Source organism: Topomyia yanbarensis, chromosome 3 (genome assembly GCF_030247195.1).
Source record: "Topomyia yanbarensis strain Yona2022 chromosome 3, ASM3024719v1, whole genome shotgun sequence".
NCBI lineage: Eukaryota > Metazoa > Arthropoda > Insecta > Diptera > Culicidae > Topomyia > Topomyia yanbarensis.
The window spans coordinates 407,054,659-407,081,042 of NC_080672.1; the positions used below are offsets into that span (position 1 = coordinate 407,054,659).

A 26,384-nucleotide genomic window follows, 5' to 3' on the forward strand; every position below is an offset into this window, starting at 1 on the left:
AAGTCCCCCATATAGAGAGAACTCGATGAAATGCTATATTATCTCAAGATATACAATATTTGCTCAAAAAAACATTCGATTGATTTATGTTTTAAATATGGGTCGATCACACGAATGATGTATTCCGTTAAAAAAAAATCATAAATATGTTCGTCGTATCTTGTTTTTATTGCATCCATGTGGAGTGATAAACACATGTGTAGCATATGTCGTAATGGGCGCAAAAAATACAACGAAAATAAATATGGACATGAACAAAACATAATTTTCCTTAAATTTTCAAATTCACATCCCGTGTTTATAGTAATGGGTTCCTCTATAACGCGTTTAAAATATAGGAAAATGTACACGTTTTATTTTTCTTCTTATATTGTTTGCCAAAGTAATGGAACTGGAATATTCGATGACTCAACAGGTACATGCGGAAAACTGTAACGATGATTTTGAAATAAAGATCGTTGATGATTAATTGAAATTCGACAAAAATAAATAATATCGTACCAGAACTTGGAGAACCACCAATCAACAGAATTAACAGAAGCAATATTGATAAACAACCCCAACATCGATGCGATCGAACAACAGATTTTATGTAAATTTTTTCAAAAGACACATCGTTGTTTAAAGGTAATATCACTCGGTGAAAATAAAAACGTGAAATAAAATGCTGTTGGCATAAGATTTTCCACTTTCATATAGTATGTTGTAGACTAAAAAAGAATTTGGATATAACGTAGATGTATTTTGACTAACAAAAGTGTTTTTAAGGATGTTAATTGTTAGTAGCGTCAAATTATAATAATAAAAAATATATGAAACAACTATAATTTTTGTTGTGCTCTTCAGTCAAAAAAATTTAACGCATCTCAAAATATCCGGAAAAAAAATCACCTTCGATAATTCGTATTGAAAAGTTTGCCCTTTTGCGCTAATCGAGAGATATAGTTTCTTTTAGTCATGCGATGCGCACTTCCCACACAATGCGCTTTCTGATGTAGCTACGTGCGACGTTGCCAATATGAACGTTCTCGCGGGCTGCATCAAAGTGGGCCGCGCGTTGAAACAGCGCACTGTTACAAAATCCTCCATAACTCTCGATAGGAACAAAAATGAAAAATTATCAATACAGATTATTGAAGGTGAAAGATTTCCGCATAACTTAACATACGTTTTGAAAAAATTTAGCGTGAAGAACACAAGAAAAAATACAATTGAAAATTTTAAATAGATGCAAAGTACCGTTATTCACGCAATTATAAAATAAAAATATTTTTATAAGATAGTGCAAATATCATACTACAAGTGTGCAAAAATTCATTGAATTATCTTAAGTAGTTTTTGAGATATAAAATTTTCAATTTTATCATGCAATAAAGTTTAAGGGTTAATATCTTAAAGAAAAAAAGGAATTTTAACGAAATATTTATACCAAAAGCTATTCACCATAATCCCTATACAATAAAATATACCTCATGAAGATCGGTGATTTTGCGAAAAATTCGAGGATCACTTGACATGGCTTTACTTGAATATTTTATTCCAGTTCGGTAGTTAACCAAGTCGTTTACTTCTTTTCTGAAACATATTGAAGCGTTCTCAAATTTCGCTTGCCTAATTTCCGCAACAGCCAACGGTACATCTATTAAGGTGGTCCTCTCATATTGGTTCTATATTGAGCATGAAAGCGAAAAAAGCAAATTAAGGTTGGTACCCTCGCGCTCCATCGAATTAGTTTTAAGTTGGTATTTTTATTTATTTCCTTTAAAAACTATCTCACTAGCATTGATCGAAAGCGGAAATGTAATCCTACATCATGATTGGAGTCTTTCACAAAAGTTACAATGTTGGTCCTACCCGGATCCACAGCGTACTGCAATAGATAGATGTTCCTTCCAAAAATTATTTTCAAAATATTTAATCCAATTAGCAACTAATATCTATACCGTGCCTGTTTATTTTGCTTTTCAACTCATCACCCCCGTTCCAAACTGTTTTCGTGACCAAACCGACAAAAAACGAAAACTGTTATTTTACATTCGATTGGTTATAATGTTTCAATGTGTTTCTTTTCGTTTTTTAACTATCGTCTCCCGTTTTACCTATCAATAAAACCACACTCAACGGTCAACCCAAATCAAATCCTGGCAAACATTGCACATACTCTGTATTGCACGCTGGTTTCTATGTGTATGTATATGATATTTAAACGATCCAAACATCCAAAAAATCGTGCGCATAACCTGCTCCACGCTAACGCTGCCCGAAGGCCTAGCCTCGTCGAAAGTAGTATTACAATCCACAACCAACCAAATCATTCCCGTTATTCCACACACTTCAACTCATCGCTCGGTGCAACCCAACCACGATCATTCCAACGGTATCAACCCCAACGCCAACCAAACGACTGTAGTGCCAAAGGGATTCCTTGTTTGGAGTCCGGAATGTAAGATGCTAGACCTAGATCCGCTGGCGGAGGATGTGATGCGACTGTTCCACAAGGAGCGGTTCGAGCCCTGTTCCCCGAAGCAGCCACTCACCTCGATCGAGCAGACATTCGAAAACGACACGGTGCTACTTCGGTTCCATCGGGATCGCGTCACCAGCCATCTGCCGCACTACATGAAGTTCATCGACTGCTGCTACCAGAGCATCGAACGTTCCGGAATCAACGAAAAGGCTGACAACGATTATACGTAAGTAGTCTTGCGTTTCAACGCTAAGTTTGATACTAATAAAGATTCACTTTCTATAATTACCAGATTAAGTGAGTGCACATATTTCACACATGACGTATTACTGTCATCTAACGTCACCAACGGAGTGATGGTACGCTGCAAAGGTAGCGTTTCGGCTAACAGTAAAACCCGCAAGGCTGTGTACACCAATGCCCATGCATTCATCCGATCGAATCCGCCAGTACAGCAGCGGTTGAACCGCTTCCGTCAGAGCTACAAACAGCGACCACTGAGTGTTCTACTAGTCGGAATTGACAGTATTTCAAGATTGAATTTGATTCGAGCGATGCCTCTTACCGCGCAGCACCTGTACGATACGGGTTGGTTCGAGCTGAAGGGATACAATAAGGTATGCTTTTTATAGTATGCTAGAAGATAAAAAGAGTGGTCATATTTTTTTAATTCATTTGAAAGGAATCGACTTTTCCACATTGCAACAGATCGCATCATCAAAACCTAATAAATTTTGCATTGAGTCCGCTTGTCTTGATCCTAATTTACGTCTCTTAGGTCTAAAACTAATCAACCGACTAATAATGAACATCGTAAAAGCTGATGAAGGCACTAGGGGAGAGCGAGGACGCTTGATGCTTGGGGATATTTGATTTCCTGGCCATATCTCATAATCTATACACAAAAAGTTATCACAATATAAAGTGAAAATGAAAAATTTGGTCGTTTATGGTGTTTAAAAAACAAATCTAATCTATTACATTTAGTTTGGAAAAGTTATAAAATATATGTTTAAATCCATCTCGACGATCTTTTTTCAAATTCTTTGAACGAATGTATGAAATCGTCGAACTAATTATATATGATTATTTTCAAATACGATTACTTCCTAAGAACATTTGTCTGGAAAACGAGGTTTTTCGAATAAAAAGTTTCACAACACATACAAATAAAAATAATCAAATGGCGAATTTCGCAATTAAATTTATTATTTCATTGAAAAGTTATGAGAAAAAAAAACAAAAGTGGGATCAAGTGTACCCACTTTCCTCTAGCAAGTAGGAACTTACCGCTAGCCGGTGCTATGATCGGTCAGAAGACTTCCAGCAACGGTAAACGGAGCTTGTATACAAGCTTGGACACAATGATTGTTCACGTGTGCAAAATTGAGTGCGATGCTGATGATTACTGTACTTTTATTCGAATGTTTACACAGATTTTCCGGAAGAATTGATCTAGCTTATGATGATGGTTTTTTATAATGTCTAAAAGTTGATTTTGTCGTGACTACGACTAACGTTTCAATATAAAAGCACCTTTTAAAAATTTCGAGCGATAACTTGGACATCAATTGCGCGGTCTACTATGAATTCAATAAAACTCAGGCACTAAACGGAATAATGACAGAACCACCTCTGGTGGTACCATCACAATTACCTTTGGATGTGCCGTAAATTTTTTACTCAATTTTTACGCTTGAGAAGGACGTCTGTTCTCTGTGTCTAAATTAATGTTATTTCTCAGTTTTGCACGACCCAGAGGGAACTTGGCCTTAATCCCACTGCTCTATCGTCGATGTTACGTGATATTCGTTATGGATTTTTGTTTCATAAACCGTGTCTCGCAGATAAGAAATAAAAAGTCTAAAATTCACTTTACGTCCAAGCATATTCGAAATAGTTGTTGGTTTTATTATCCTTACCCCACTAGTACGTCTCAAATTGGTTTTTGGCTTTTATCTCGATAATTCACAGTACGTCACGAGCTATTCAAACTGAAGATAAGCGACATAATTTAAGAACGAACCCTAAGTGAATAATTTAGAACAGACAATCCAATGAAAAATAGGATTGGAAGCCGTCCACATACCACGTGAACAGTTTAAGAGAGGGTGGGGAGGGGGGGGGGTTTAGGAAAAAGTTCAGGCTTGTCCATGGTGATGGGGGGTGGGGGTATGAGAATTGACCACGCGGTCTCTTGAATATTTTTTTTCCTTTTTCAGAATGTAGAACAAATTTGCACCATCATTGGAATAGGCGCTTACTTTATTCCTTCCAATTTTTCCTCCAATAGTAAGAATCATTTAAATCGTACATACTGTTCTGTAACTGACTTTACACAATTTTGCTTTCAGAAACATTTGTTCCAATCTTCTGTAATTTCGTCAATTCCAAATTCTATAAACTTTTATTGAGCAGAATTTGTTCAAAAATGCTATATTTTTTCAAAAGGTAAAAAAATAAAATTATGTGGACAAAGATTAACAAAATATGCGTTTTAGGATAACATTCAACATCAATGTAGTCCAATACATTGGAAAAACGCAGAGTTTCTTGGAATTTAAAACTCTTTTATGAAATTACCGGGCAAAAAATGGGAAAAGTCCACGTGGACATCGCGGGTAGGTGCTGGTGAAGGGACGGACATAGAGAATGTCGCTTGTTCACGGAACAAAAATCAAGGTATTCCTGTCCACGGCCCCTTGAAAGGATTTTAGTGCGCTTTAGCACCTTGTGTCACATCTTTATGTTATGTATAACACATACTAAGAAAACCAAATCATGTGGACGGTGCCGGTGGTTGAGTAAGCGTAAGCGTGTTCGCTTATGCTTACTCATTGCGGTTGGTCTGGGTTCAATTCCAGCCGAGGTCATTAAAATTTTTCTGAGGTGGAAAGATCTGTGGTCACGTCTTCCTTCGGAAGGGAAGTAAATCCGTTGGTCCACGGCCCATTAGTTTTTGATGGATTGATCGATATCTAGTCCAGATAGTTGAGTTACCTCTCTGGCGTCGGTAAAGAAGAAGCAGAATCCAACTTCTATACTTACTAACAAATATCCTCCTCCCGTGATACTTGTGGAGTGCGCAGTAGTATACACTGTCTCTTGCAAAAGCAAGTATTGAACTAACATTCCTTCCCTTTCCTTCCCTTACGTTCGGGCCGGGCAGTATTGATCAGTAAACACTTTAGGATTACCAGGAGTTGCACATTGAAAGATGTTTCGCTACTCCCAAGCATATTTATCTACTGATTCCCTGTGCAACTTCAGCTAGTCCCGATCGATAACGGAGTAGCAGTCAGGGGTGGTCACACAAGCTCAAACTCATGCTCAAAACCACGATCCGATACGAAAATCAATGGTTTTGGATTTGGAGAAGCCGATCCCGAACCCGTCGGGTTTAAATGTCGAATTTTCTGGTCGTCCCTGATCATTTTTAATAATTAAGACAATAGTAATAATGGATGTACTTTTATTTCAGATTGACGACAACACCTATCCCAATCTGATGGCGATCCTGACCGGTTACAACAACACTCTCGCGTACGATGTGTGTAATCCGCGCAAGGTGGGTCAACTGGAAACTTGTCCCTTCATTTGGAACTATTTTGCCGACAGTGGATACGCAACGGCGTACGCCGAGGATGAAGCCAGTATCAACACATTCAACTATCACAAGTTTGGCTTCGTCAAGCAACCGACCGATTACTATCTGCGACCGATCGCTCTGGCTGCGGAGAAACATTTGACCAAGAAAACGAAAAATTCTCTAACGTTCTGCCTGGGATACCAAAACTACGCGGATTTTATTTACCAGTATGCATTGGATTTTGCTGATTTCTACAAGGATGAAGCTAGCTTCGGACTTTTCTGGACCAATACGTTCAGTCACAATGACATCAGCGATCCTTCCTGTATGGATTCGCGGATCAAGTATTACATTGAGGAGATGGAGAATAGAGGCATTCTGAACAACAGTATGGTGGTATTCTTTAGCGATCACGGGATTCGATTTGGTGCTGTTCGTTCACTGTTGACCGGATGGCTAGAGGAAAGACTTCCTTTCATATTCATCTGGTTGCCGGAATGGTTTAAAGAGCAGCATCCAGAAATAGTACAAGCGTTGAAAATCAATCGGAATAGATTAACAAATCCGTACGACTTTCATGCTACCCTCAAACATGTGCTGGAGCTGTCTGAACGAATCAACAACCTACCAGCACCGCTCAGTTGCGCCAACTGCCAGAGTCTGTTTCAGGAAATGCCTTGGAATAGATCCTGCGAAGAGACGTCCATTGCTTCGCATTGGTGCACCTGCGCGGATTTCCAGAAGATCGATAAAAATTCCAAAATTGTACGAGAGGCGATAACATTCGTCATTGATTCGATCAATCACGACTTATCAGAACAACAGAAGAATATGACGAAGAAACTGTGTGCCAGAATGCAGCTGAAATCGATTTCGCTTGCCAAAATGGCCAAATACTCGAACGCGGAAATACCCCACAACGACTATCTGCTAATATTCGATGGAAAACCGGGCAGTGGCAAGTTCGAGTCCACCGTGAGGCACTACTACAAGCAGAACACGTTTGAGGTTACCGGATCGATCAGTCGGCTGAACGAATATGCTAGTCAAAGCGAATGTATGCATGTGGATTACTTGAGGAAGTATTGTTATTGCTTGCGGAAAAAGGGAGGTTAGGCTGTGCTGAATTGAAGGGTGGGGTTCGAAAGATATTGTGACAATAAGTGTAAGATAAGTTGAAATAATCTCATAAGTAGGATTCAGTAACCATTTGCCCTTCTTGAATCTCATTCCTAAACCATTAGTTAGTTGGATCCGATTGAAGTTCTAAAGTGAATAATTGAGTAGTAACAAATTATCATTCTGGAATGTGTTCCACATAAATTTTGAAGGATTTCTTTTCTTTTTTTGCCAAAATCATATATTTTGGTTGAAAGATAAAGTTATAAACTGTTCATCACAAACTTTGAATGATCTCTGAATTATTATTATTATTAATGCTATTATCTTCTACGAAACTACCCCAACAATTCGATCGGAGAATCGAATGCTGCTTGTTCAAAACTAAGGCAAACGATTCCGACCTCACGAAGCGTGTTCGAACTACCCTATCCCTTCTCTCTATCTCCAAGCGTCTCCATTATAGTATCACTATGAATACACATGATTGTGATTTCGATACAATGACGACAAGTAAAGTGTAAATCTAATTCCCAATGTATCCTTCGCAGCCAAATTTGTACCTTTCCATTTCCTAGAGTATAAACCACTTTAAAGACAAAAACTAGATCAATGTAAAATGGTCACTGGCACAACAGTGAATAGTATAACGTAGCAAATAATCCATAGAAGATGAGAGAACTATCTTTTTCCACAAAACTAATTGGATAGGAGTTTTTCCTTAGAAAAAAGTATTTTTGTTATTTACCCTGAGATAGAAGACATAACATTAGCTGCTAGGCTCTAATGACAAATATTTTTTATTATTGTTAGAACAACCAAATGATCATAAATACTTAAGGGAACATCCGCTCCATATACATTCGTTAAATTTTATTTTAAATATCCGAACAATTATCACAAACCTATAGGTAGGTACATAAGTCTAATGAGTTCTATATATCAGGTTTCCGAGCTGTAATGTGTGAATTAAAGAACGCCTCGAAGCTGCTGGCTAAGTTGGCCACACTTCGCCGTGCATACCCAGTCTCTATCAGATCGATTGAGCACGCCCTATCCGGAATATAATTCGCTGATCCTGCTCGCAAAATTTTATTCGGCGAACCAAACTGCGGAAAACAATTGCACAACTTCACAGTCGGCCCTGATGGTAGCGGCACCTCTCCATCACTGCCACCAGTAGTAGTCTGTTGGTTCGCTTCACGAGACAAATTCAGACTTTCCTGAAGAGATATCTTTCCCCCGCATGTAGAGCAGATAACAGCTGGTATGGAAGTCTGTCGGACAGAAGTACAGTTTTGACACAGGGAGTCCTGTAAACTCAGCTTTTCTTTGCAACAGTGACAGTTCTTAGCCGTATAGCCTTGGCCGTTTGATGCAATACTTGTTGAAGAGTCGGTCTGAAGGTTTTTCAGGACAGACGATGTTGATGAAATCGGCGGGCAACCAGTAACACCCATCTTATTCTGGCTGTTATCTTCGGGTGAACTAAAAGAAAAATATTTTATTCGTGCATCTGCTAGAAATCGAATTTACCTCTGTTTATTATTGGAAGCTGACTCGCATGCTAAAAGATAGGCATCGATAGCTCGTACTCGGCTGAAATCTATTGAATCGAGCGCTTCACAGTAGCTGGTAGAAGCAGCAGGAAACTGAAATTCATCGCTCCCAAACGTCAACCAGAGCCGTTGGCGACGAGTGTTTTCACTCCATATGTGTTGAGGCTTCTCTGTGGCATCGAAGGAAGTAGATGATCGTGTATTATTACTATTGCTTCTCTCGGTCGGTGGTGGTATACGGGAGGTGGACTGCTCGGAAGCTTCCTTCGGCGATGGTGTGACATTGGGTGCTTCCTCAGAGCAGCCTCTAGGCATGCTGTCGTCGGACGTGGATGTTGAGTGGCTTACGATCTTCGCGGATGAGATGCTGAAAATAAGTTTGGTATTTACGAGTTTACGTTAATGTAAATGCCGTTCAAAGCGATAAGCCACAGTCGGATCTACTAAGGGATCGAAATGTCCGGACGTAGCCGCGACGGATTGAACCACATCCTAGCACCTCTATAAAATGGATCTGTTCGAATGCCCTCCTAACTACCACCTAGCACACATGAAGAACGTGCATGCATTGAAGCAGGCCTACTGCCCTTACGCAGCAACATCGTCCTGGTATTCATCCGACGAGCAATCTTAGAAAGAACACTCGGAAACGAAGAGTCTGTAACCAATGAAACAGCCGAAGTAATATATCAGGAATTCCACCAGATCCCAACTACCACCGCTCCCACGCTTTCACCGAATTTGGCCACGCCTCTGAAACGCGAAATCCTCTCAAATCAACACAACGCTATCCCAGACGATAACAAGGTTGGAATCGGAGCCCGAATGCTCCGTTTTCTCCGCCTAATCCTCTGCCATCGTCCTAGTCATATCTCAAAAACCAGAAAGCACAGCAACCTTTTTCTTCACCGACTCCCTTTGGGTACTCCGCGCGCTTGAAGCTGACCAATCCCGACACTCATTCGTCCAGACCATTGAAATCAACATTGATCCATTCACCATCCTCTGCTGGATCCCCGGGCACTGCAACATATGGAGTAACGTAGACGCCGACCACCTGGCAGCTGCCGACATCATCCGACATTTCACCCAAACCCTTAACAACAACTTTATCAACCACTGGTAGACCTCACAGGATGCCTTCAGGAAATAAAACGACTTTGAACGAAAAATGGGACGACCACGAAGTCTGGAGAGAACAAAGGGTCTTATCCAGACTTCGGACCGGGCACACCGAGATCTCAGACGCCCACACTATTTCCAACATCCAACCTCCCATATGCACTACCTGTCAGACCCGGAAGACAGTTGAACACATTCTTTCCAGCTGTCTTGAACTCAAGGACCTTCGAGAAAGATACGCCCGCACCATCCTTTCAATCCACGCCATCCTAGCCAACGTCCCTGTAAAGGAAGAGGTCGTCCTTAACTTTCTGAAAGATGCTGAACTATTTGACAACATATAAGCCTAAACTCCACAACCACATTAACGATGGGCCCTCTGCCACGCTCCCGGTGCTGGAAAGGTCGCACGTGACCCAATCAAGAGCAACGACACAACAAAACCTAAACCAGTGTCCTCCAACCAACCTACCAACCTCTGGCCCTCTATAAAACCACCCTAGCGCTGAAGACCCATGGACCCATGGACCAATCCACCGGCCACAAACCAATCAACAATCCCAACTCACTGCTGGCCCTCCGTCACACCCCTTCTGGTGCTGAATAGGTCTCTCGTGGCCAAGAAACAAGAAAACCAATTCAAGCTAGCACCCCCAGAACCACTCCAAAAAACAATTTTATCATTCTTTAATTAAATGTAACATTAATGACATGAAACTAAAACACTAAAAGGCGAATGACCAAAAGGTTAAACTTAAAATTAACAACAACAATAGCAAAATTTCTACAGATGCCCAAGGCGAAGTATTTTCCGCATGAGACCTCAGGTGAGCCTAGTTTTAACATCGAGACAACCACAGCTGAATTCCAGCTCCGGTACAAGCTGTTCCTGACTGCAGTATATCGGATGACGAAAGGAGATGAGAAAGATAAAAATTATTCGAACTACCTTTTCCTAGTTAACTCCAAGACGATCAGTCTACCTTCTCATCTCACCCAGACCAAAGCTAAAAATCTCTCAGTATCGCACACTGTATCGCTCCACTTGTTAACAACAAAGCAAATAAACAAAACTTACTTCATCGGTACTATTCTTCGCCTACTGTAGAAACGAACAAAAATTCAGCACTGCGTTAATTTCATCAAGACAATTTGGTTCACCGAAAGTTACCCTGCTCACCAAGGAGAGTTTAAAATTTGAAAAAGAGTTACTCACCGATTCCGGTAGAACAACGATTCATCGTACGCTGGTGGTACATTAGTTGCACTGCTGGACGTTGCCGTGCCATTGATGAGGTTTTGGCCCGTCGAACACGACGCTGCAGCTTCTGTAAACGCCATTCTATGTCAACGCAATTTTTCAAAATCCTCTCAAATGTAGTAAATTCACGCACAGAGACGCACACTCACCTATGACACGGGTAGACATGAAAGCATTCGATTCCTGATGATTCCAGTGTGAATCGTATGAAATGTCGTCCTCTAGATCTAGACTTCGTTGGTTATCACCACCGTAGGGTACATGCAGCGTTCCACTAGTTGAGGGAATATCATTCGATTCTGGTGGTAGCCAAACCTCAAGAATCGGATTGTTACTATCGGAAACGTTACTAGGTCTACGGGCTCGTCTCATCCGGCTCCGCCTTCCGGAAGAAGACGACGAATGTCTTCTTCGTTTTCGCTTGACATCGTCATCCATTCCTACTTTGATTATTTCATCATAGTCAGGTGGAGCTTCATACATCGGTGGATCGTCCAGTTCTTCAGCGCCACGCGAATTATTATCTACTTGAATAACAGTCACTACAAATCCTTCCAAATCGCCACATCATGTAAAATGAGAGGGACAACTCACCTAATAAATCACTGATGGTCTGTAGTTGACTTTGCAGTTCCCGTTGCTGGCGTGCGCGATTTCCAGAGCGATACAGCAATATAACCAGTGTTGAAATTAAAACTATTAAACCTAGAGAACTTGCAATAAAGATGGTAGTAGCAGTCCGAAGATCCGGATATCGATCCATCTTAGGAAAGTAATAGTTCGGTGTATGCGAATACCATCGGCGATCCACCACATCAGACTCCCATTGAGCTTCACAGCTTTCTGGTTCATCGCTTCCATCCCCACAGTGATCAAAACCATCACAGTGAAGCTGGATTGGGATGCATTTTCGATTTTGACAGAGATATTCAGATCCCATATAGCAATCTGTAGTACGATATAATTGAAATAATTAGTGTATTCAATAACCTCTTCTACCTACTTACCAAGATAACTAAAGGCCGCATACACCAAAGCCATTCTGGTATATATTGTGAATGTCCCCCTCAAATGTATATAAAATCCCGTCGTCAACGGAACCACGTAGTTCCTTCCGTTTCCTTGCATACTGGATCGAACCACATCCATCACTGCATTGTTCGAAGTCGTACCCTGAATCATAGTCAACATGGAATTCGGCCCGATCTTTTCCAGCGTGTTAATCTTCAGGGACAGGTGCGTCTTAAGATGCGCATAGGTATTCGGGGGTTTCACCAACCAGATACAGTCGAATATCTTGGAGTCGTTATCGCTAGGCACCATGTTCATCATTGTGATGGCCCCGCCAATGTTCTCCACCATACCACCACAGTTGGTATCCGGTAGTACCGACGGTTCTGAGGCACTTTCCTCTGTCAAAAACGATACTTTCGCACGGTAGCCTAGTCCAGAGCCTCCATTAGCAAAAAATCTAACTATCATTGAGGGACCAGTACTCTGTACCACCGGCGGTCGAAAACTCACACCTGAAACTGCTCCCAGCCGTTGTCCATTCCAGTCGTAGAACTCCATCGTAGAAGTTTTCGCTAGCTGAAAATCACTGAAGATTATGTTTATCCTGCAAGCATCCACATTACAATTTAACACATATTCCTTTCCAAAGTCTCTCGGATAGTATGACGGAAAGTAGGGAGTTGTTATGATTCTAGAATGCATTCCGGTGAGATTATAGTATTGTCCTGGATCACCTTGCAGTGATTCGCGGTTTCCTATGGCGAGAAATAATAGTAAATAAAATTTCTATCATAAACTCATCTAAAAATCATCAACCGTACTTTCCGCGACGTACTCCAAAGTGAAAGCATGGGTGTGGTTATTCCAATGTATGAACTTGATTAGTACCGAACGGGTCTGCGATTGATAGATTACGTCATTTCCACAGTTGCGTCGTCGGGACTGGTCTTCCTCGAAGGGAGGTTCAGAAAATTCCAGATAATCGCACCGACACGGTAGCTCGTTGCGAATGGAGCATTTGGTGGGAAAGTTTGAATAGCTGGAAAAATTACGAAACGGTTAAAAGTATTACCACCCGGTCAACACTGGTGCGTGTGGCGCTTACCTTAATGAGATTTTCAGATTACATGACGGACATGTGACCAGTTCGAGGGTGCAGACGGTGGATGCGGTTCGATTGAGGTGCTGTAATTGTCCAGACACAAGGAAAATACGTTTCGCAAATTAGTTTGATACGATCGATTGACATGCTATTATGGAACGGCCGGACAATGTTTTGTAGAGGTTTGAGGATATCGCGAAGAGTTAAAATGAAATAATAAATGCATTTTGTGTAACTGGTTGGAGGGAAAAGTTGAAGAACAAAATTTTTATAATAAGCTTCCCTTGAAAAAATATGTGTCATAGTTTCCCCGCACCAGTTGCAGCCATGGTCAACGTTAAAAGGGATGACGACCACATAGAACCTGAAAACGTTATGTGATCCCCGTGTAGACCGAAGAGAATTCTACCATGCTACACAATGTTAGGTGATGTTCGATTCTTAACTGTGCAAAGAAGAAGCCGTAGCAACCTAAAGGGGAAACGGGGGGCACGCGTTTTCCGTCGTACCACGCATTTTTCTCATACTTAAAATAAACAGTAGAAAGAAAGGAAAGAAATTAAGGAATAATTAAATAAAAGGCAATAAAGTTATCTATTTGTATAGTTTATACTGTGCTAATTAGTACCGACCCAAAATTTCACCGCCGCAAATTATCACAAAACAAAGCGATCCGCATGTATGTGTTGGCGGTTTGCTACCATGTAACCGACCAGCGGGCGATATCTGGCAATTTTTCCATCGTGAGTATTTACCAGATTGTGTTCCCGTGGAACAGCGACGTCGAGGCTTGTCATAGACCAGGAAAACTGAGCGGTTGTGGTACAGGAATTGATCCGATAGAACAGTGCGATCCCAGTACAGCTTGAAACGGGCATTTCCCAGAACAGGCACAGCAGATAACGGTAGTTCGGCACAATCTTTTACAAAAGACCGTGTTGCTGCGCTAATTGCTGGTGCAAAATCTCAGCAACGCTATTGTGACGCTCGGTGTATGCTGCGTTAGCTACTATTCAGCAACCTGACAGAATGAGGTCGTGCGGCGAATGACATATGTCCTTGACGTCTTGGTGGCAAACATACTTCCTGCAATTCCCCGTCGGCATTATTCTATCCAGACTCTATCATGTCAGACTCGATCACTAAAGAGTGTTTACCTCGCTTGAGCCACAGTTTCTATGCAGCCTTGCCGACGTACTGCTGCTCCAACTGGTGGGGTTAAGCACTAGACTGCCCAGTTTTCAAATTTTTGAAAACTCAGTCGGCCCATCCTGAGTCGATTCTTAGTCCTATCAAGAGTCTCTGATCCAAATCCGACGAATCTAGCTACTAGACCAACGTGTTCGAAGTTTGTATGTGATTTTTCGATAGTTTACCTGGAAACAGCGTACTAAGTTGCATTTTCACCGCTATAAATTTTTTATCACTGCAAGTGAAAATTAGAAAGAATTTTTTTTTACCTGCAACTGCAAATCTATTTAAATTTCTTAGGAGAAATTATAAAACTTTTAATGAAATGCTGTCTTAGCCAGTTTATTATGGGGCCTAACAGCATATGGTGGTGAATCATTAGTTGATTCCCACGAACTTTATTTTTTTTGCGAAATAATAGTTGGGTTTAACTGAATAGTATGTTTGGAACTATTTTAGTACATCATATGAGTCATCTTTTGACCACAAAATTTCAGTTGCATATTTTACCGCATAGATGGCGCCAAAACTAAATTTTATAAGAAAAGAGATATAATAACGACATGTTAACAAGAATTATTGGAAAAGATTTGTTCTACAACTTTAAGGAAGGCACCTAATTTCTATCTCTTTCCGCTAAGTAGCTAGTGCTGGCGCCCTCTAGGTGGTGAAATGTACAACTAAAAGTTGCTAGGTAAAAAATGGCAAATAGTATGTTCTCAAATTCTGTCAACTTTCAACTAAACCCAACTAGTATTTCGCAATAAAAAGTTCGTGGAAATCGATTACTGATACAATGTGCTTTTAGGTCTCATCCCTAGTAACAATTGTGGTTTTATGGTACTCTTGAGGACCTTCTTAAAACTTAGAATGCACTTGTAGTGTGCTATGGAACTTGAATTGCTACTTGGGATGCAAAACTGACTCAGACATAACTTTATTAAAAATTTAATAACTTCCCATAAGGAAGTTGGATTGATTTGCAGTTTTCGACAAAGTTGTAGACAAACTATCTTTCTTATTAACATTTTCAGTGATAAACTGATTCCTACAGTGCCACCTAGCGATGGAAACACCAGTTAATGGGCTTCCTCCATGCAGGAGTCGAGTGGCCCGAAGGAGGTTATTTTTTCACTAAAGTAGCTATCGTGCTTTCTAATTCCACTGTGCAGTCTTCTCCTCCGCAGTCTGCATATTGCAATTGGTTGTGGTCCGCAGCACAAACTACTTGATATAGTCCATGACGGTTTGCACTTTCCGCAAAATATTCTCGCAATCGTAGCACCTGCACTACGCATAGTGCCTGGATGTCAACTATTTCTTGTCCCTTGGCAATGTGAATCTTTACAGCGCCGACTACGGATGATGCATTTCCGCTAGTCTAAACGCCTTCCTCAATTTTCTCTCAAGATATTCCAGGTCAGTCCGGCTCCACATCTGACGATGCCGAAACTGTAGGTCAACGCGGCGACAGTAAACGTGTTGATTGCTCTGACCTTATTTCCCGCGTTCAGAAAAGAACCATGTTCCGAATGATCACGCCTTCGTCGATCTCGCAGCCTGTCGATTAATCGCCCTGGTAGTAGCTGATCAGATCGGAATTTCTCTAGGCCAAACGCCATGCCGATGTCGTCACTAATCCTTTCGACTAGTTTGATGACTACAGCCAGTCGTTCCGTCGAGTCATCATCAGCCTCATTCTGAATTACGACGGATCGCATTTCCGAACGAACGTGGTTCGATCAAAGCATGCTCCCATTTGATTTTACTGTCGTTATTGAGAATGCAAATCACATTCGTTCGAAAATGCAATCCATCGTTATACAGAATAAAGCTGCATATCTTCAAATCGTCCATGTGGAAGGTATGGGTAATCTCTTCCGGCGAGCTTTCTTCATACCTTATCTGATAGTCATGCCTGTTTCGATTGAGTTGCCTACTGAACATTCTAGACTGCAACACGTCTTTCCAACTTCTGAACTGCAGAGTCGTCGTCTTCCTCTCCATCGCCTGACGCAGGAACCTCGCGGTTACCGGATTAACTTTATACATCTCCAATACCTTGGTGAGGAACGTGTACGGTATGGAGTCGTATGCTTTCTTGTAATCGATATCGACCGTACTAAGGTTCCGTTGGTTACACACTACTCATTCAACAATGAGTGCATCGATGATGGCTTGATGTTTGCAGTCATGTGTGTTGTTCTTGTATCCCTTCTGCTCCTCTGATAGGATGCTATTCTGCTTACAGTGGTGATGAAGGTGCTCATGGTTTAATGCGGGTTTGGTCTGTACTTTGGGTCCTTGGAGAGCAGAATTGTAGTACCACAGGTGATTGAATCTGGTAATAAACATGGTTCACGTAACGCTCTGTTGAAAGTGCAGCCATTCGTGGGATGTGCAACGGTCAGCTTCAGTCGTCATCTCGTCAATAACTTAACCTGCTCATTCCTCCTCGCGCAAAATAGTGACCCAAAAGCTAGTGACATCGCCGATAGCCGATAGAACTTCGCTTCGGGCTGATTTGGTCATAAAAGTGTATCGTCTCAACCATTTTGATAAGACACTCTATTGCTGTTCTAGTGTGTCGAGTTTTTCCGTCAACTGGTGAGCTCCCTGCACGCGAAGATCAGTAAGTGCAATGATCGCACCCACATGACGACATAATTTCGCCGACCTTTTGCCGTCTCTGAACACCAATAGCCAATAGCTTTTCAATAGCGGCACGTTTGTTCGAGATCTCGGTGATATTGAGGCGGGTCGCCTCTTTGTGTAAGTCGGTATCCTAAACATCTTCCGGACACCACTGCAGCAAAGAATACTATTAGCTGCAGATCCTCCAGGTTCTGCACAAATTCCAGGTGCATCGGAAGAACGTTAGTATTCATGATCTGAACTTCACAAGTCAACTTAAACGAATATTGCAGTTTCGGGGACCTGGGGCGCGACATGGGGTCCATGCCGCGATACTGTGTAACCGCTTCGTCGATATTAAAGACCAAATCGTGTAGTAGCTGCTGATCAAGGGGTGGGTCTTCTGGCAATGATTTTCTTTCTTTTCCTTTTTATTAACGACGAAGAGCGAGCCATTTTGTTTGCGTTATCGAGCGAAACGGTGAAGGAATAATGTTTGGAAAAGCGTTGAATAGGGTAATATGAGCAAGCTTAGAGTTTCCTAAAGACTTAACCCTTTGTCTTCCACTGCAGGAATCAGGACCGTTTCGCTCTTCCTTAAATACTATAGCTGTTAATATATAAAAAAATACTTCTTGTCTTTCAGTCCCTTGCTAAATCACAGCATAAAAAGTTTAAATAGACGTTGAATTTAATATAAAAAAATGCGCCCCCTCACGCAAAACAGGATTGCTACGGGTCTGTGCAAAGAAGTACTTTCCATTCAAATTGAGAGGAATTTTGTTCCTGGTATTGAAAACAGAGTTTCCAACACACGAACGCTATTCTTAATACCAGAAATGAAACTTTTGCGTTTAATTATTTGTCGTTTACCGTTTTGCCTTTTATATATTTGGACAAGTCCGTTCTTATACGCACAAAAAACTGTATGTACGTATGCAAAACGCAACGCGATAAAACCAGTAAGAACAGGAAAGCGCAGTTTTAAGAAGTCAGAGTACAAATAGAATGGATGCAACAGTAATAATTCTGCCAGAATTCTGACCATTGTATGTTGGAATACGAACAAAAATCAGCGAAAATCGCGAATTTTTGACTGGGTACGTTGGATAGCCCAATAAAAAATTTAAAAAATCGAAGCATTGCTCTGCATCAGACTTCCGCCTTGGGATCCGGATGCCTGGTCCCGATTTAGGTATAGAAATCAGGAACAGATCACGGATCCGGACCAGTCCATGGTGCCAATCTAGTTTCTGGATCAGGACCAGTTCTAGAATCAAACCCATCCTATTTCCCCTTACTAAGTTCGGACCTGAGCTAGACTTAGGCTTGGAATTTGGATTCAGACAAGTGTCCGGAACTTAGATACAAGCCAGGTATTCCTTGCGTGTGATGAATATAACTATGGCTCTAAAATGACATCGGCAAGGGGGTATCTATCTATATAGAAAGTGAACAGTAAACGCTAATGGCCTTTATTAACCCTCTTAAGACAGAAGCCTTTCAATATCAACACAGCTTACTTGAAAAAAATGTTCAGGATCATGTGTACAGGGTGACAAAGTCAAAGCAGTAAACTTAAAAAAAAATCATAAAACCCAAACTGCATTCAAAATATTTTGCACTTGTATTTGATCACTAACCGTAAACGCATTTCTAAATTATTGCAAACCGCACACACCATCGTTCGACATTTCATCCTAAAGCTTAACCAGTTTTGAAAGGAATGCTTTACGTCGCCCAACTTTCTTAGCATCATCATAATAATGGCATCAAAGTACTCCGAATAATGTCCGTATATGTTTCAGATTTTCAGGTTACTCGATTTTGTGCTGCCAGCCTCCTTGAACGCCTACCGCACGCCCTTCTTCCTCGATTACGGGGTCTGCCCCGAAGTTGACGCCCTCTTCCAGGTTCTCTGCTGAGCATAACTTTAGCTAGTCACTCTTTTAACTTCCGCACTACATGTTCAGTCCACAGTAATCTACGTGTTTAATCAGCCTTCCAATGTCACATGTTTGTATACTTCATCCAGCACGTGATTCATACGTCCATTCTCCATTTTCTCTGTGCCGCCAAATATTGAACGCTGAATTCTTCTCCCAAACACACCGAGCACTCGATAGTCTGCTTCCTTCAACGGCCATGCTTTATCACCGTACAGAGCAACTGGGAGTATCAGCGATTTGTATAGAGCAAGATTTGTGCGCGTCTGTAGGCCACGGGACTTTAGATAACAATAGTAAAATATATAAAATCCCATTCGCAGCCAGTAGGATTCCGTTTTCGGCAACAATTTTTTTTTTCAGTTGCCAAAACTGGAACCGTGCCAAAAATGGAACCTTACCTTAAAAGCTTTTATTTTCAATTTGTGACGTTATAAATGTTACAAGAACATTAATTATATAAGAATATGTGAAATGGAATGAAACAATAGAAAAAATCAACAAATTTAGTTTTATTCGCTATGCCCGCATCCACACAATATAGTAAATATGACTCATTTGTTTTGAAATAAAGTCAAAAACGATATCCATTATTACAACAAAATGATTATTGAGCATTTTTCAAAAGATTTACTATGAACAAAAATAATGTTGCCAAAAACGGAACCCATTTGTTGCCAAAAGTGGAACTCTTTTGTTCCCAAAAATGGAGCATGCCAAAAACGGAATCTTACTGTACGCTTTTTTACCTCGCGGCTAAGATCGTTATCACATGTCACTAGTGTTCCATGATATATTAATCCGTCGACAAGCTTCTACCGTACCCCATCGCATTTCACCTTGATACCAACACTGTTCAGACGGATTCGTTCTCTACTAGCTACCGTGTATTTATTGTTGTTAGAGTTTATAGTCAGTCCGATTAACGCAGCCTTTTGCATGTATTACTATATTTTTAAGTCTAATGGGTTCCTTATTGGACATGCGATTCATTTAGAAGAGCTATCAGGAATCAGGAATCAGAATATATTGGCTCAAATGGCACGTTCCCCGTACATAGTCGGGGATTTGTGCCTTGCCGTGTGTTTTCATCATTTCCTGAGCGGAAGGAAAGGACAAGGACGCGTGAGGAAGTAGAATTGGAAGGGTGGGAAAAATAACAGCACAAAACAAAAATAAACAACAGGTAAGTTAAACTCACAAGTAGTTCAACTTGCCTGCGAATAAGCCTATAGCTCTTTACCACATTGGATAAGAAACTTTAGTATGTCTCTGAGTTTCAGTCGACCAAACATGGTTTCGTCTATATAAGGACGGCTGAAGACTCGAAATCGCAATTGCGCTACCGCTGGACAGTTGCATATCAGATGATATGAGGTTCCGTAGTCGGATTCACAAAGATCACATGAAAAAGACTCAGCGCGCTGAATAGTTGCCATGTGATAATTGAGTTTGCAGTGGCCGGTTAAAGCCCTGGTCACCATGCCGCAGTGGAGCTTTGAAAAATGTAAGAGATTTTTCGAAACCACTGGGCATGGTTGTTCTAGAAACGCCTTCGTTTGGCGACACGTTTGTAGATTTCTCCAATAATTGCGGTGCTCGGACGAAGCCCAGGACCGTATTTTTTCCCATATCCAACTTGACGAAATTGGCAGCGCGGGCTCAGGACCAACGAAGTCAATCGCTGAACCTGCCCTGGCCAATTCGTCAGCCCATTCATTTCCAGTAATACCGCAATGTCCGGGCACCCAGACAAGGTAGATAGTGTTGACAATGCTTAGTTCTTCGATTTGGGTTCGGCACGCGATCACTAGCTTGGACCGGGATTTGTCTGAGCTAAGGGCCTTGATTGCAGCCTGACTATCGGAGCAGAATTTTATAACTCTGCCGGACAAACTCAGTTGAAGGGCCGATTGCACCCCGCACATAATCGCAAAGATTTCTGCTTGGAATACAGTACAGTATCTACCTAGTGAGTGAGATTGTTCCAATCTCATTTCACGACAGTAGACACCAGCACCGGCACGTCCCTCCATCAGAGAACCGTCAGTGTAACAGACTACTTGCGTTTGTTGTTGTCTTTCCATAAAGCCAGACAACCACTCCTCTCGAGAGGGAATCTTCACATGGAATGTCCTGTAAGGAAAACTACAAGTGAGTGTAATATCGCTGGGAGCAAGAATATCTTCACCCCATGTAACCATTTGTGACCACAATCGTGTATGAGTGGTAGCAAGATCAACATGATTACTGTTCCAAAGCCCAGTAACCTGCAGTCTGTATGCACATGATAGTGCTTCTTGTTTTAAGTGTATGTGTAATGGTTTGATATTTAAAAGTGCCTCAAGAGCAGCAGTCGGAGTCGTGGTGAAAGCACCAGTCAACGCCATGAGCGCCATTCTTTGCAGATGGTTTAGCTTTGACTGGACTGTCACCACCTCTCCCCTCTGCCACCACACAAGGCATCCGTATGACAGTATTGGACGTACAATTGTCGTGTAAATCCAATAGATGTATTTAGGTTTGAGACCCCAGGTCTTTCCAAAAGTTCGTCTGCACTGCCCGAAGGCCATGCACGCTTTCTTGACTCTGAACTCAATGTGAGCAGACCAATTCAGTTTGGAATCCAATATGACTCCAACGTATTTGACTTGATCTGCACACAGTAGCTCAGAATCAAAGAACTGCAAGGGACGAACTCCGGTTGTTATTCGCTTCTTCGTGAAAAGAACCATTGAAGTTTTGCTTGGGTTAACTGATAGTTTAACCTGTCGACACCACTGTTCGACGGCTCTTAATGCCTGTTGCATTAAGTCAAAGATTGTTCCGATGCAAAATCCAGTAATTAGTATTTGGTAATCGTCAGCAAACCCGTAGGTTGGAAATCCAAGCTCATTGAGTTTCTTCAACAAGCCGTCAGCTACTAAGTTCCATAACAAAGGTGACAGAACGCCGCCCTGAGGACAACCGCAAATACTCAACTTCCGTATCTCAGCCTGTCGCAGTGACGAGCAAAGTATGCGGTTACTAAGCATTGCGTTTATCCAACCTGAGATACATGCAGGTATCCCATGACCGCGCGTCGCTTCCAGAATAGACTGGAAGGACACATTGTCAAAAGCACCCTCAATATCTAGGAATACACCCAAGCTAGATTGCTTGAGCGAGAAGGCTTTCTCAATGTTATAAACAACATCGTGAAGCAGAGTGATCGTGGATTTCCCACACTGATATGCATGTTGCATTTTGTGCAGTGGATATTCAACTAAACTAACGTTCCTGATGTGATGATCGATTATCCGTTCCAAAGCTTTCAGAAGAAAAGAACTTAAGCTGATAGGCCTAAAACTCTTGGCTTCTTCATAGCTTGAGCGCCCCCTTTGGGAATAAATCTAACAGTTATTTCTCGCCATGCTTTCGGGATATACCCGGTAGCAAGACTGGAAAGCAAAATCTTTTTCAAGACATTTTAAGAATATCAAATCCCTTTTGCAGTAGCACGGGAAGTATTCCATCTTTTCCGGGTGATTTGTATGGAGCAAAGCTGTCAACTGCCCACTTGACCGATTCAGTGGAGACCAATGTGCGTGCTAACGCCCACGAGTCCGAATCACCAGAATGAGATCTGTGAACATTGTTCAACTCCGGATCGATACAACCTGGAAAGTGTGTGTCGAAGAGACAATTAAGAACATCTTTTTCGTCCGTCACATAAACACCATCTTTGGTTTTTAAGGAGTTCATCTGAAATTCATTCGATTTGGAGAGAATTTTATTTAATCTGCTAGCCTCGTTCAGACTAGAGACATTAGTGCATAGGCTTTGCCAGCCAGCCCGTTCTGCAGATCTAAGACATTTCTTATATGCACTACGAGCTGACCTGAAAGCCCTGGAGTCATCACGCTGACGCCGGTTCCAAGCTCTTCTCATAACTTTCTTCATTCTTTCAAGCTCAGCCCTCAACCAAGGGGTTCCCCTAGTCGATTTAACAGTACGAAGTGGACAAGCTTCTTCGTAGGATGCTAATATGAATGAGTTTGTCGTATCCACGACGTCATCTAAGTCGTCTAGTTGACTAATTGTTGGAAAATATCCATGAAATTTAGTCGCCAAGTTTTCCAAAAAGAGGTCCCAGTTTGTAGATTTAGGATTACGATATGTCACCACATTGAAGGTAACATCAAAATGATCGAAAAATATATATTTATGATCGGATAGAGACGGTTCAGTTTCATTTGGAACCTGCCAATTTCCCAGTTCATGCAAAATACTATCAGAGCAAAGTGTTATGTCTAACACCTCCTCCCTCCCAGACCTTGCAAAAGTTGGTCGGTTTCCCACATTCAGAATATGGAGATTTGTACTACTTATGTACTCCATCAGTTCAGAGCCTCTCAGATTGATGTCTGAGCTGCCCCAAATGATGTGATGAGCATTCGCATCACTGCCGACAATGAGCGGAAGCCCATTTCTGCTACAATATGATACAACGCTTTTGAAATCATCAGAAGGAGATGATTCGTTATGCGGTAGGTATGCTGAACAATATACATATTTTTTGTCTACGTTTCCGACAGTCAGTGTAACTGTGACAACACAGATATCGCGAGTTGTGAGCTCCGATATGAGACACGCGTCAATAGCCTTATTTGCAAGAATGCAAGCACGAGGCATTTCACGTGGGTTAGTCATGCCTGTCTTGTTGTAAGCAATGAAGGCAGTGTTAAGTAACTTTCCAAAATAGAAGTTTCCTTTATGGAAATACGCTTCTTGAACCAATGCTATGGAAGCTTTACCTTCCTGCATGAGTCGAGATAAATTCATAGTTGCTGTACGTTTATGTTGGAGATTGACTTGTGCTATTCTAACCATTGTTGATTAGAGAACTGTACATTTCATCTCCAACACAAATTGCACAACAACTAGAGGACACCAAGCGAGTTGGGATGTTAACGCATTTAGCGAGCCATATCAGGTTTAAATGGGACATGATCATTTGATTCCCACGATTTGCGAAGAAAATAATGGTCCACTGTGTCAGAGATTCGCATAACACAGTAAGGGCAAAACCCAAAATGCTCCGTGCGCGACTGGCATATTTTAGACCCTCCAGTCATTAAGTCCTCGGCACGGAACTACACCTTGACTTAGGGTCTCCTACTTTCAGTCGCCTCCTACGACATGGGAGCAGGACTCCAGTGGCTCAATTCTAGGCCGGATACCACACGGCCTCTGGGCAGGTTCATCTGTACACATCGAAATTTGATAATCGAAACTCAACAAAACTTCACCGAACTACCATCAGCCGAGAGTCTCAGCAAACCCCCAGCCAACAAAAATTCGGCAAAATTAAGTGGATCGTCGGTGAAAAAAAAATCGGTGTGTAGAGTGAACGTTCCGCTGCGTAATGCAGCATACTGGGGAGTTCGCCCGACTCTTCCCAGGCTCCGTTCGCCATTGAGAATGTTTTAAACCCCCTCAACAATTTTACCCATAGCACGGGTCGCATGACACTATGGAATTGGGGTTCCCTGTTTCCCACTGAAACAGGTAGTCCGTAGTGTAATTCTTAGCCGGTTGAAACAACCACTACCGACACTACACGGCTTATCTAGGCTGTTCGGTGAAAGAAGCTGACATTGAAGAACAGCTTCCATATTTCGATGGGCGAACAGCCGCAGAAGGAAGGAAGGAAGGAAGGATAACGGGAGGAGAGGGATTTGGGCTAAGCGCTTATTTAAAGGCGGCGCTGGCTCGCCTTGTCAGGGCTGCTTTAGGGCATGTGGTATTTAGGCCTAGAACGTATAGGGCCCACTACCTCGTCCTACCACACCCGCAGTCAGCCGATTCATTTAGAAGAGCTAAAGAAAAATGAAAATTTTACCTGTACCACTGCCGAACAACTGGTAATTTCTTGTTCCCATATAGTTTCTCTAAAGCATGACCATGGCTTTGAGCATGACCACTTTTTTGAAAGATTCGTACCTCACAAAAGCTAGTATCGTATAGATACCCAAGTAACAATTGAAGTTTTATAGCACGCTACAATTGCAATCTAAGTTTTATCGGTGGCTTTAAAACTATTATAAAACCACAATTGTTACTAGGGATAATCAATTTGGTTGTTCAAAGTAAACCATTCTCCTAATAAAAAAAAATATGGCACCGTGTGCCTTGAGCAGTGACCCACTTCTGGCAAATCTGTGGGCAATATTATTGCGGTACAATCCGTCAATTTTCTGCATCTTATATGCTGCTTTCCCAACTTCCTTACTCGCACCAAATCGCTTTCTAAAAACGTACACAAAGGTTCCTCATAGTGTGGCAGAAATTACAGTAAGATGCTCTTAAATGAGTGTATCACATTCGCGTTAACACCCTGTATGTTCCCTGTGGTATAAGTATGAAATAGCCCAACTCAACTTGATTATAAATATTAAATTGATTTAAAAACGGCGTGGCGGTGTTACTAAATAGCAAACGTTACGAAACGTAGGATGAAGGTCCCATAGTTGTGGCATTTGAAAGCTGTTTTCTAATGTCCGTTGCACTTCTCCATTATGCATGCGAAATCGAAATAACAAGCGTTTCATTTTGTCGCACACCGTGGGTATAATCCAATTAGGGTAGCACAGAAAAACTGCACTTGGTCGTAATTATCCCAGACTTCCACCAGGAATAATAAATACAAAGTCGCAAACACATTGCACCATATCCTTACTTTTGCAACAGTTACATTGGTGGCCTGAAGCTGCCCTCGATCTCCAAGCTCGAGATAAACTCGGTGTCCGTTATAAACTCCGCATATTTCGTTACTTCGGAAAACTTTCGGCAATCCTTCAACTTGCACTAGAACCAGCAAAACCAACAACAACCCATGGTTCAACTTCACAAACAAACGGAGCCCAAAAACAAAGCCTTTCATTGCCGCGCACAATTTAAAACGTGTTACTGCGTATTATGAATATCCGATTCACGTCAAGCGCGTTTATTGACACTAATTAATTACTAATTGGGTGCTATTCCAGTAAAGTATTTTTATGTTATCCGTTTCTAGCCGAATTGGGCATCGGAAAGTTTTTCCCGGCACTGCTCTCACCCGCTCGACTATCGTAGTAATACTGAGTGGAATCAGTCAGTCCACCCTCACAGGTGAACTCTGAACGAATCCCTAGAAATGCCCGACGCAAATTCGCGATTAAAATGTCGCGGTTCTCGGTGGCTACCCGTGTCTGTTCATACCGGTGTGGTTTTCAGGACTATGATATTTTTCTTTCAACCATGTCCCGGTTGCTCTAAGTTTACATTACAAATTTCTTCGGCAAATATGTAGGAAAGTATTAAATAATGAAACAATGATAAAAATAATTGGTGCACATC

At 41.6% G+C, this 26,384-nt stretch overlaps 2 protein-coding genes across 6 annotated transcripts in view; one reads left to right on the forward strand and one right to left on the reverse strand.

Annotated features, from left to right (window-relative positions):
• Nucleotides 1-8,033, forward strand: part of LOC131693036 (uncharacterized) — a 26,889-nt gene extending 18,856 nt beyond the window's left edge. The window contains exons 3-5 of one of the 2 annotated variants that reach the window (XM_058980508.1): nt 2,267-2,693; nt 2,760-3,084; nt 5,949-8,033. In XM_058980508.1, coding sequence (XP_058836491.1) covers nt 2,267-2,693; nt 2,760-3,084; nt 5,949-7,172 — 1,976 coding nt within the window. In that variant the 3' untranslated portion in view covers nt 7,173-8,033. The remainder of the gene's footprint in view (nt 1-2,266; nt 2,694-2,759; nt 3,085-5,948) is intronic. The other variant, XM_058980509.1, reaches the window with a different exon arrangement.
• Nucleotides 7,945-26,222, reverse strand: LOC131693035 (uncharacterized). 4 transcript variants are annotated; one of them, XM_058980504.1, is made up of 9 exons: nt 25,726-26,210; nt 13,237-13,316; nt 12,953-13,170; nt 12,125-12,886; nt 11,712-12,065; nt 11,267-11,659; nt 11,073-11,184; nt 8,712-9,101; nt 7,945-8,663 (listed from the first exon to the last, which is right to left on the reverse strand). In XM_058980504.1, the coding sequence occupies exons 1-9, from the start codon at nt 25,927-25,929 to the stop codon at nt 8,111-8,113; spliced, it is 3,066 nt and encodes a 1,021-aa protein (XP_058836487.1). In that variant the 5' UTR covers nt 25,930-26,210; the 3' UTR covers nt 7,945-8,110. The 4 variants fall into 4 exon arrangements, with proteins under 4 accessions (XP_058836487.1, XP_058836488.1, XP_058836489.1 ...); XM_058980505.1 differs by having other exon boundaries at nt 11,267-11,644; nt 25,726-26,209; XM_058980506.1 differs by having other exon boundaries at nt 11,267-11,641; nt 25,726-26,205.
• Between the last annotated feature and the right edge of the window lie 162 nt (nt 26,223-26,384).

What these genes read in the sequence shown, in the direction of transcription:
- LOC131693035 (XM_058980504.1), bottom strand. Translation starts at nt 25,929, where the DNA reads ATGAAAGGCTTTGTTTTTGGGCTCCGTTTGTTTGTGAAGTTGAACCAT. An exon ending in CATGTCTACCCGTGTCATAG is followed by an intron (nt 11,185 to 11,266) that starts GTGAGTGTGCGT and finishes TGGCGTTTACAG; the next exon opens with AAGCTGCAGCGTCGTGTTCG. An exon ending in TCGTTGTTCTACCGGAATCG is followed by an intron (nt 9,102 to 11,072) that starts GTGAGTAACTCT and finishes ACTTATTTTCAG; the next exon opens with CATCTCATCCGCGAAGATCG.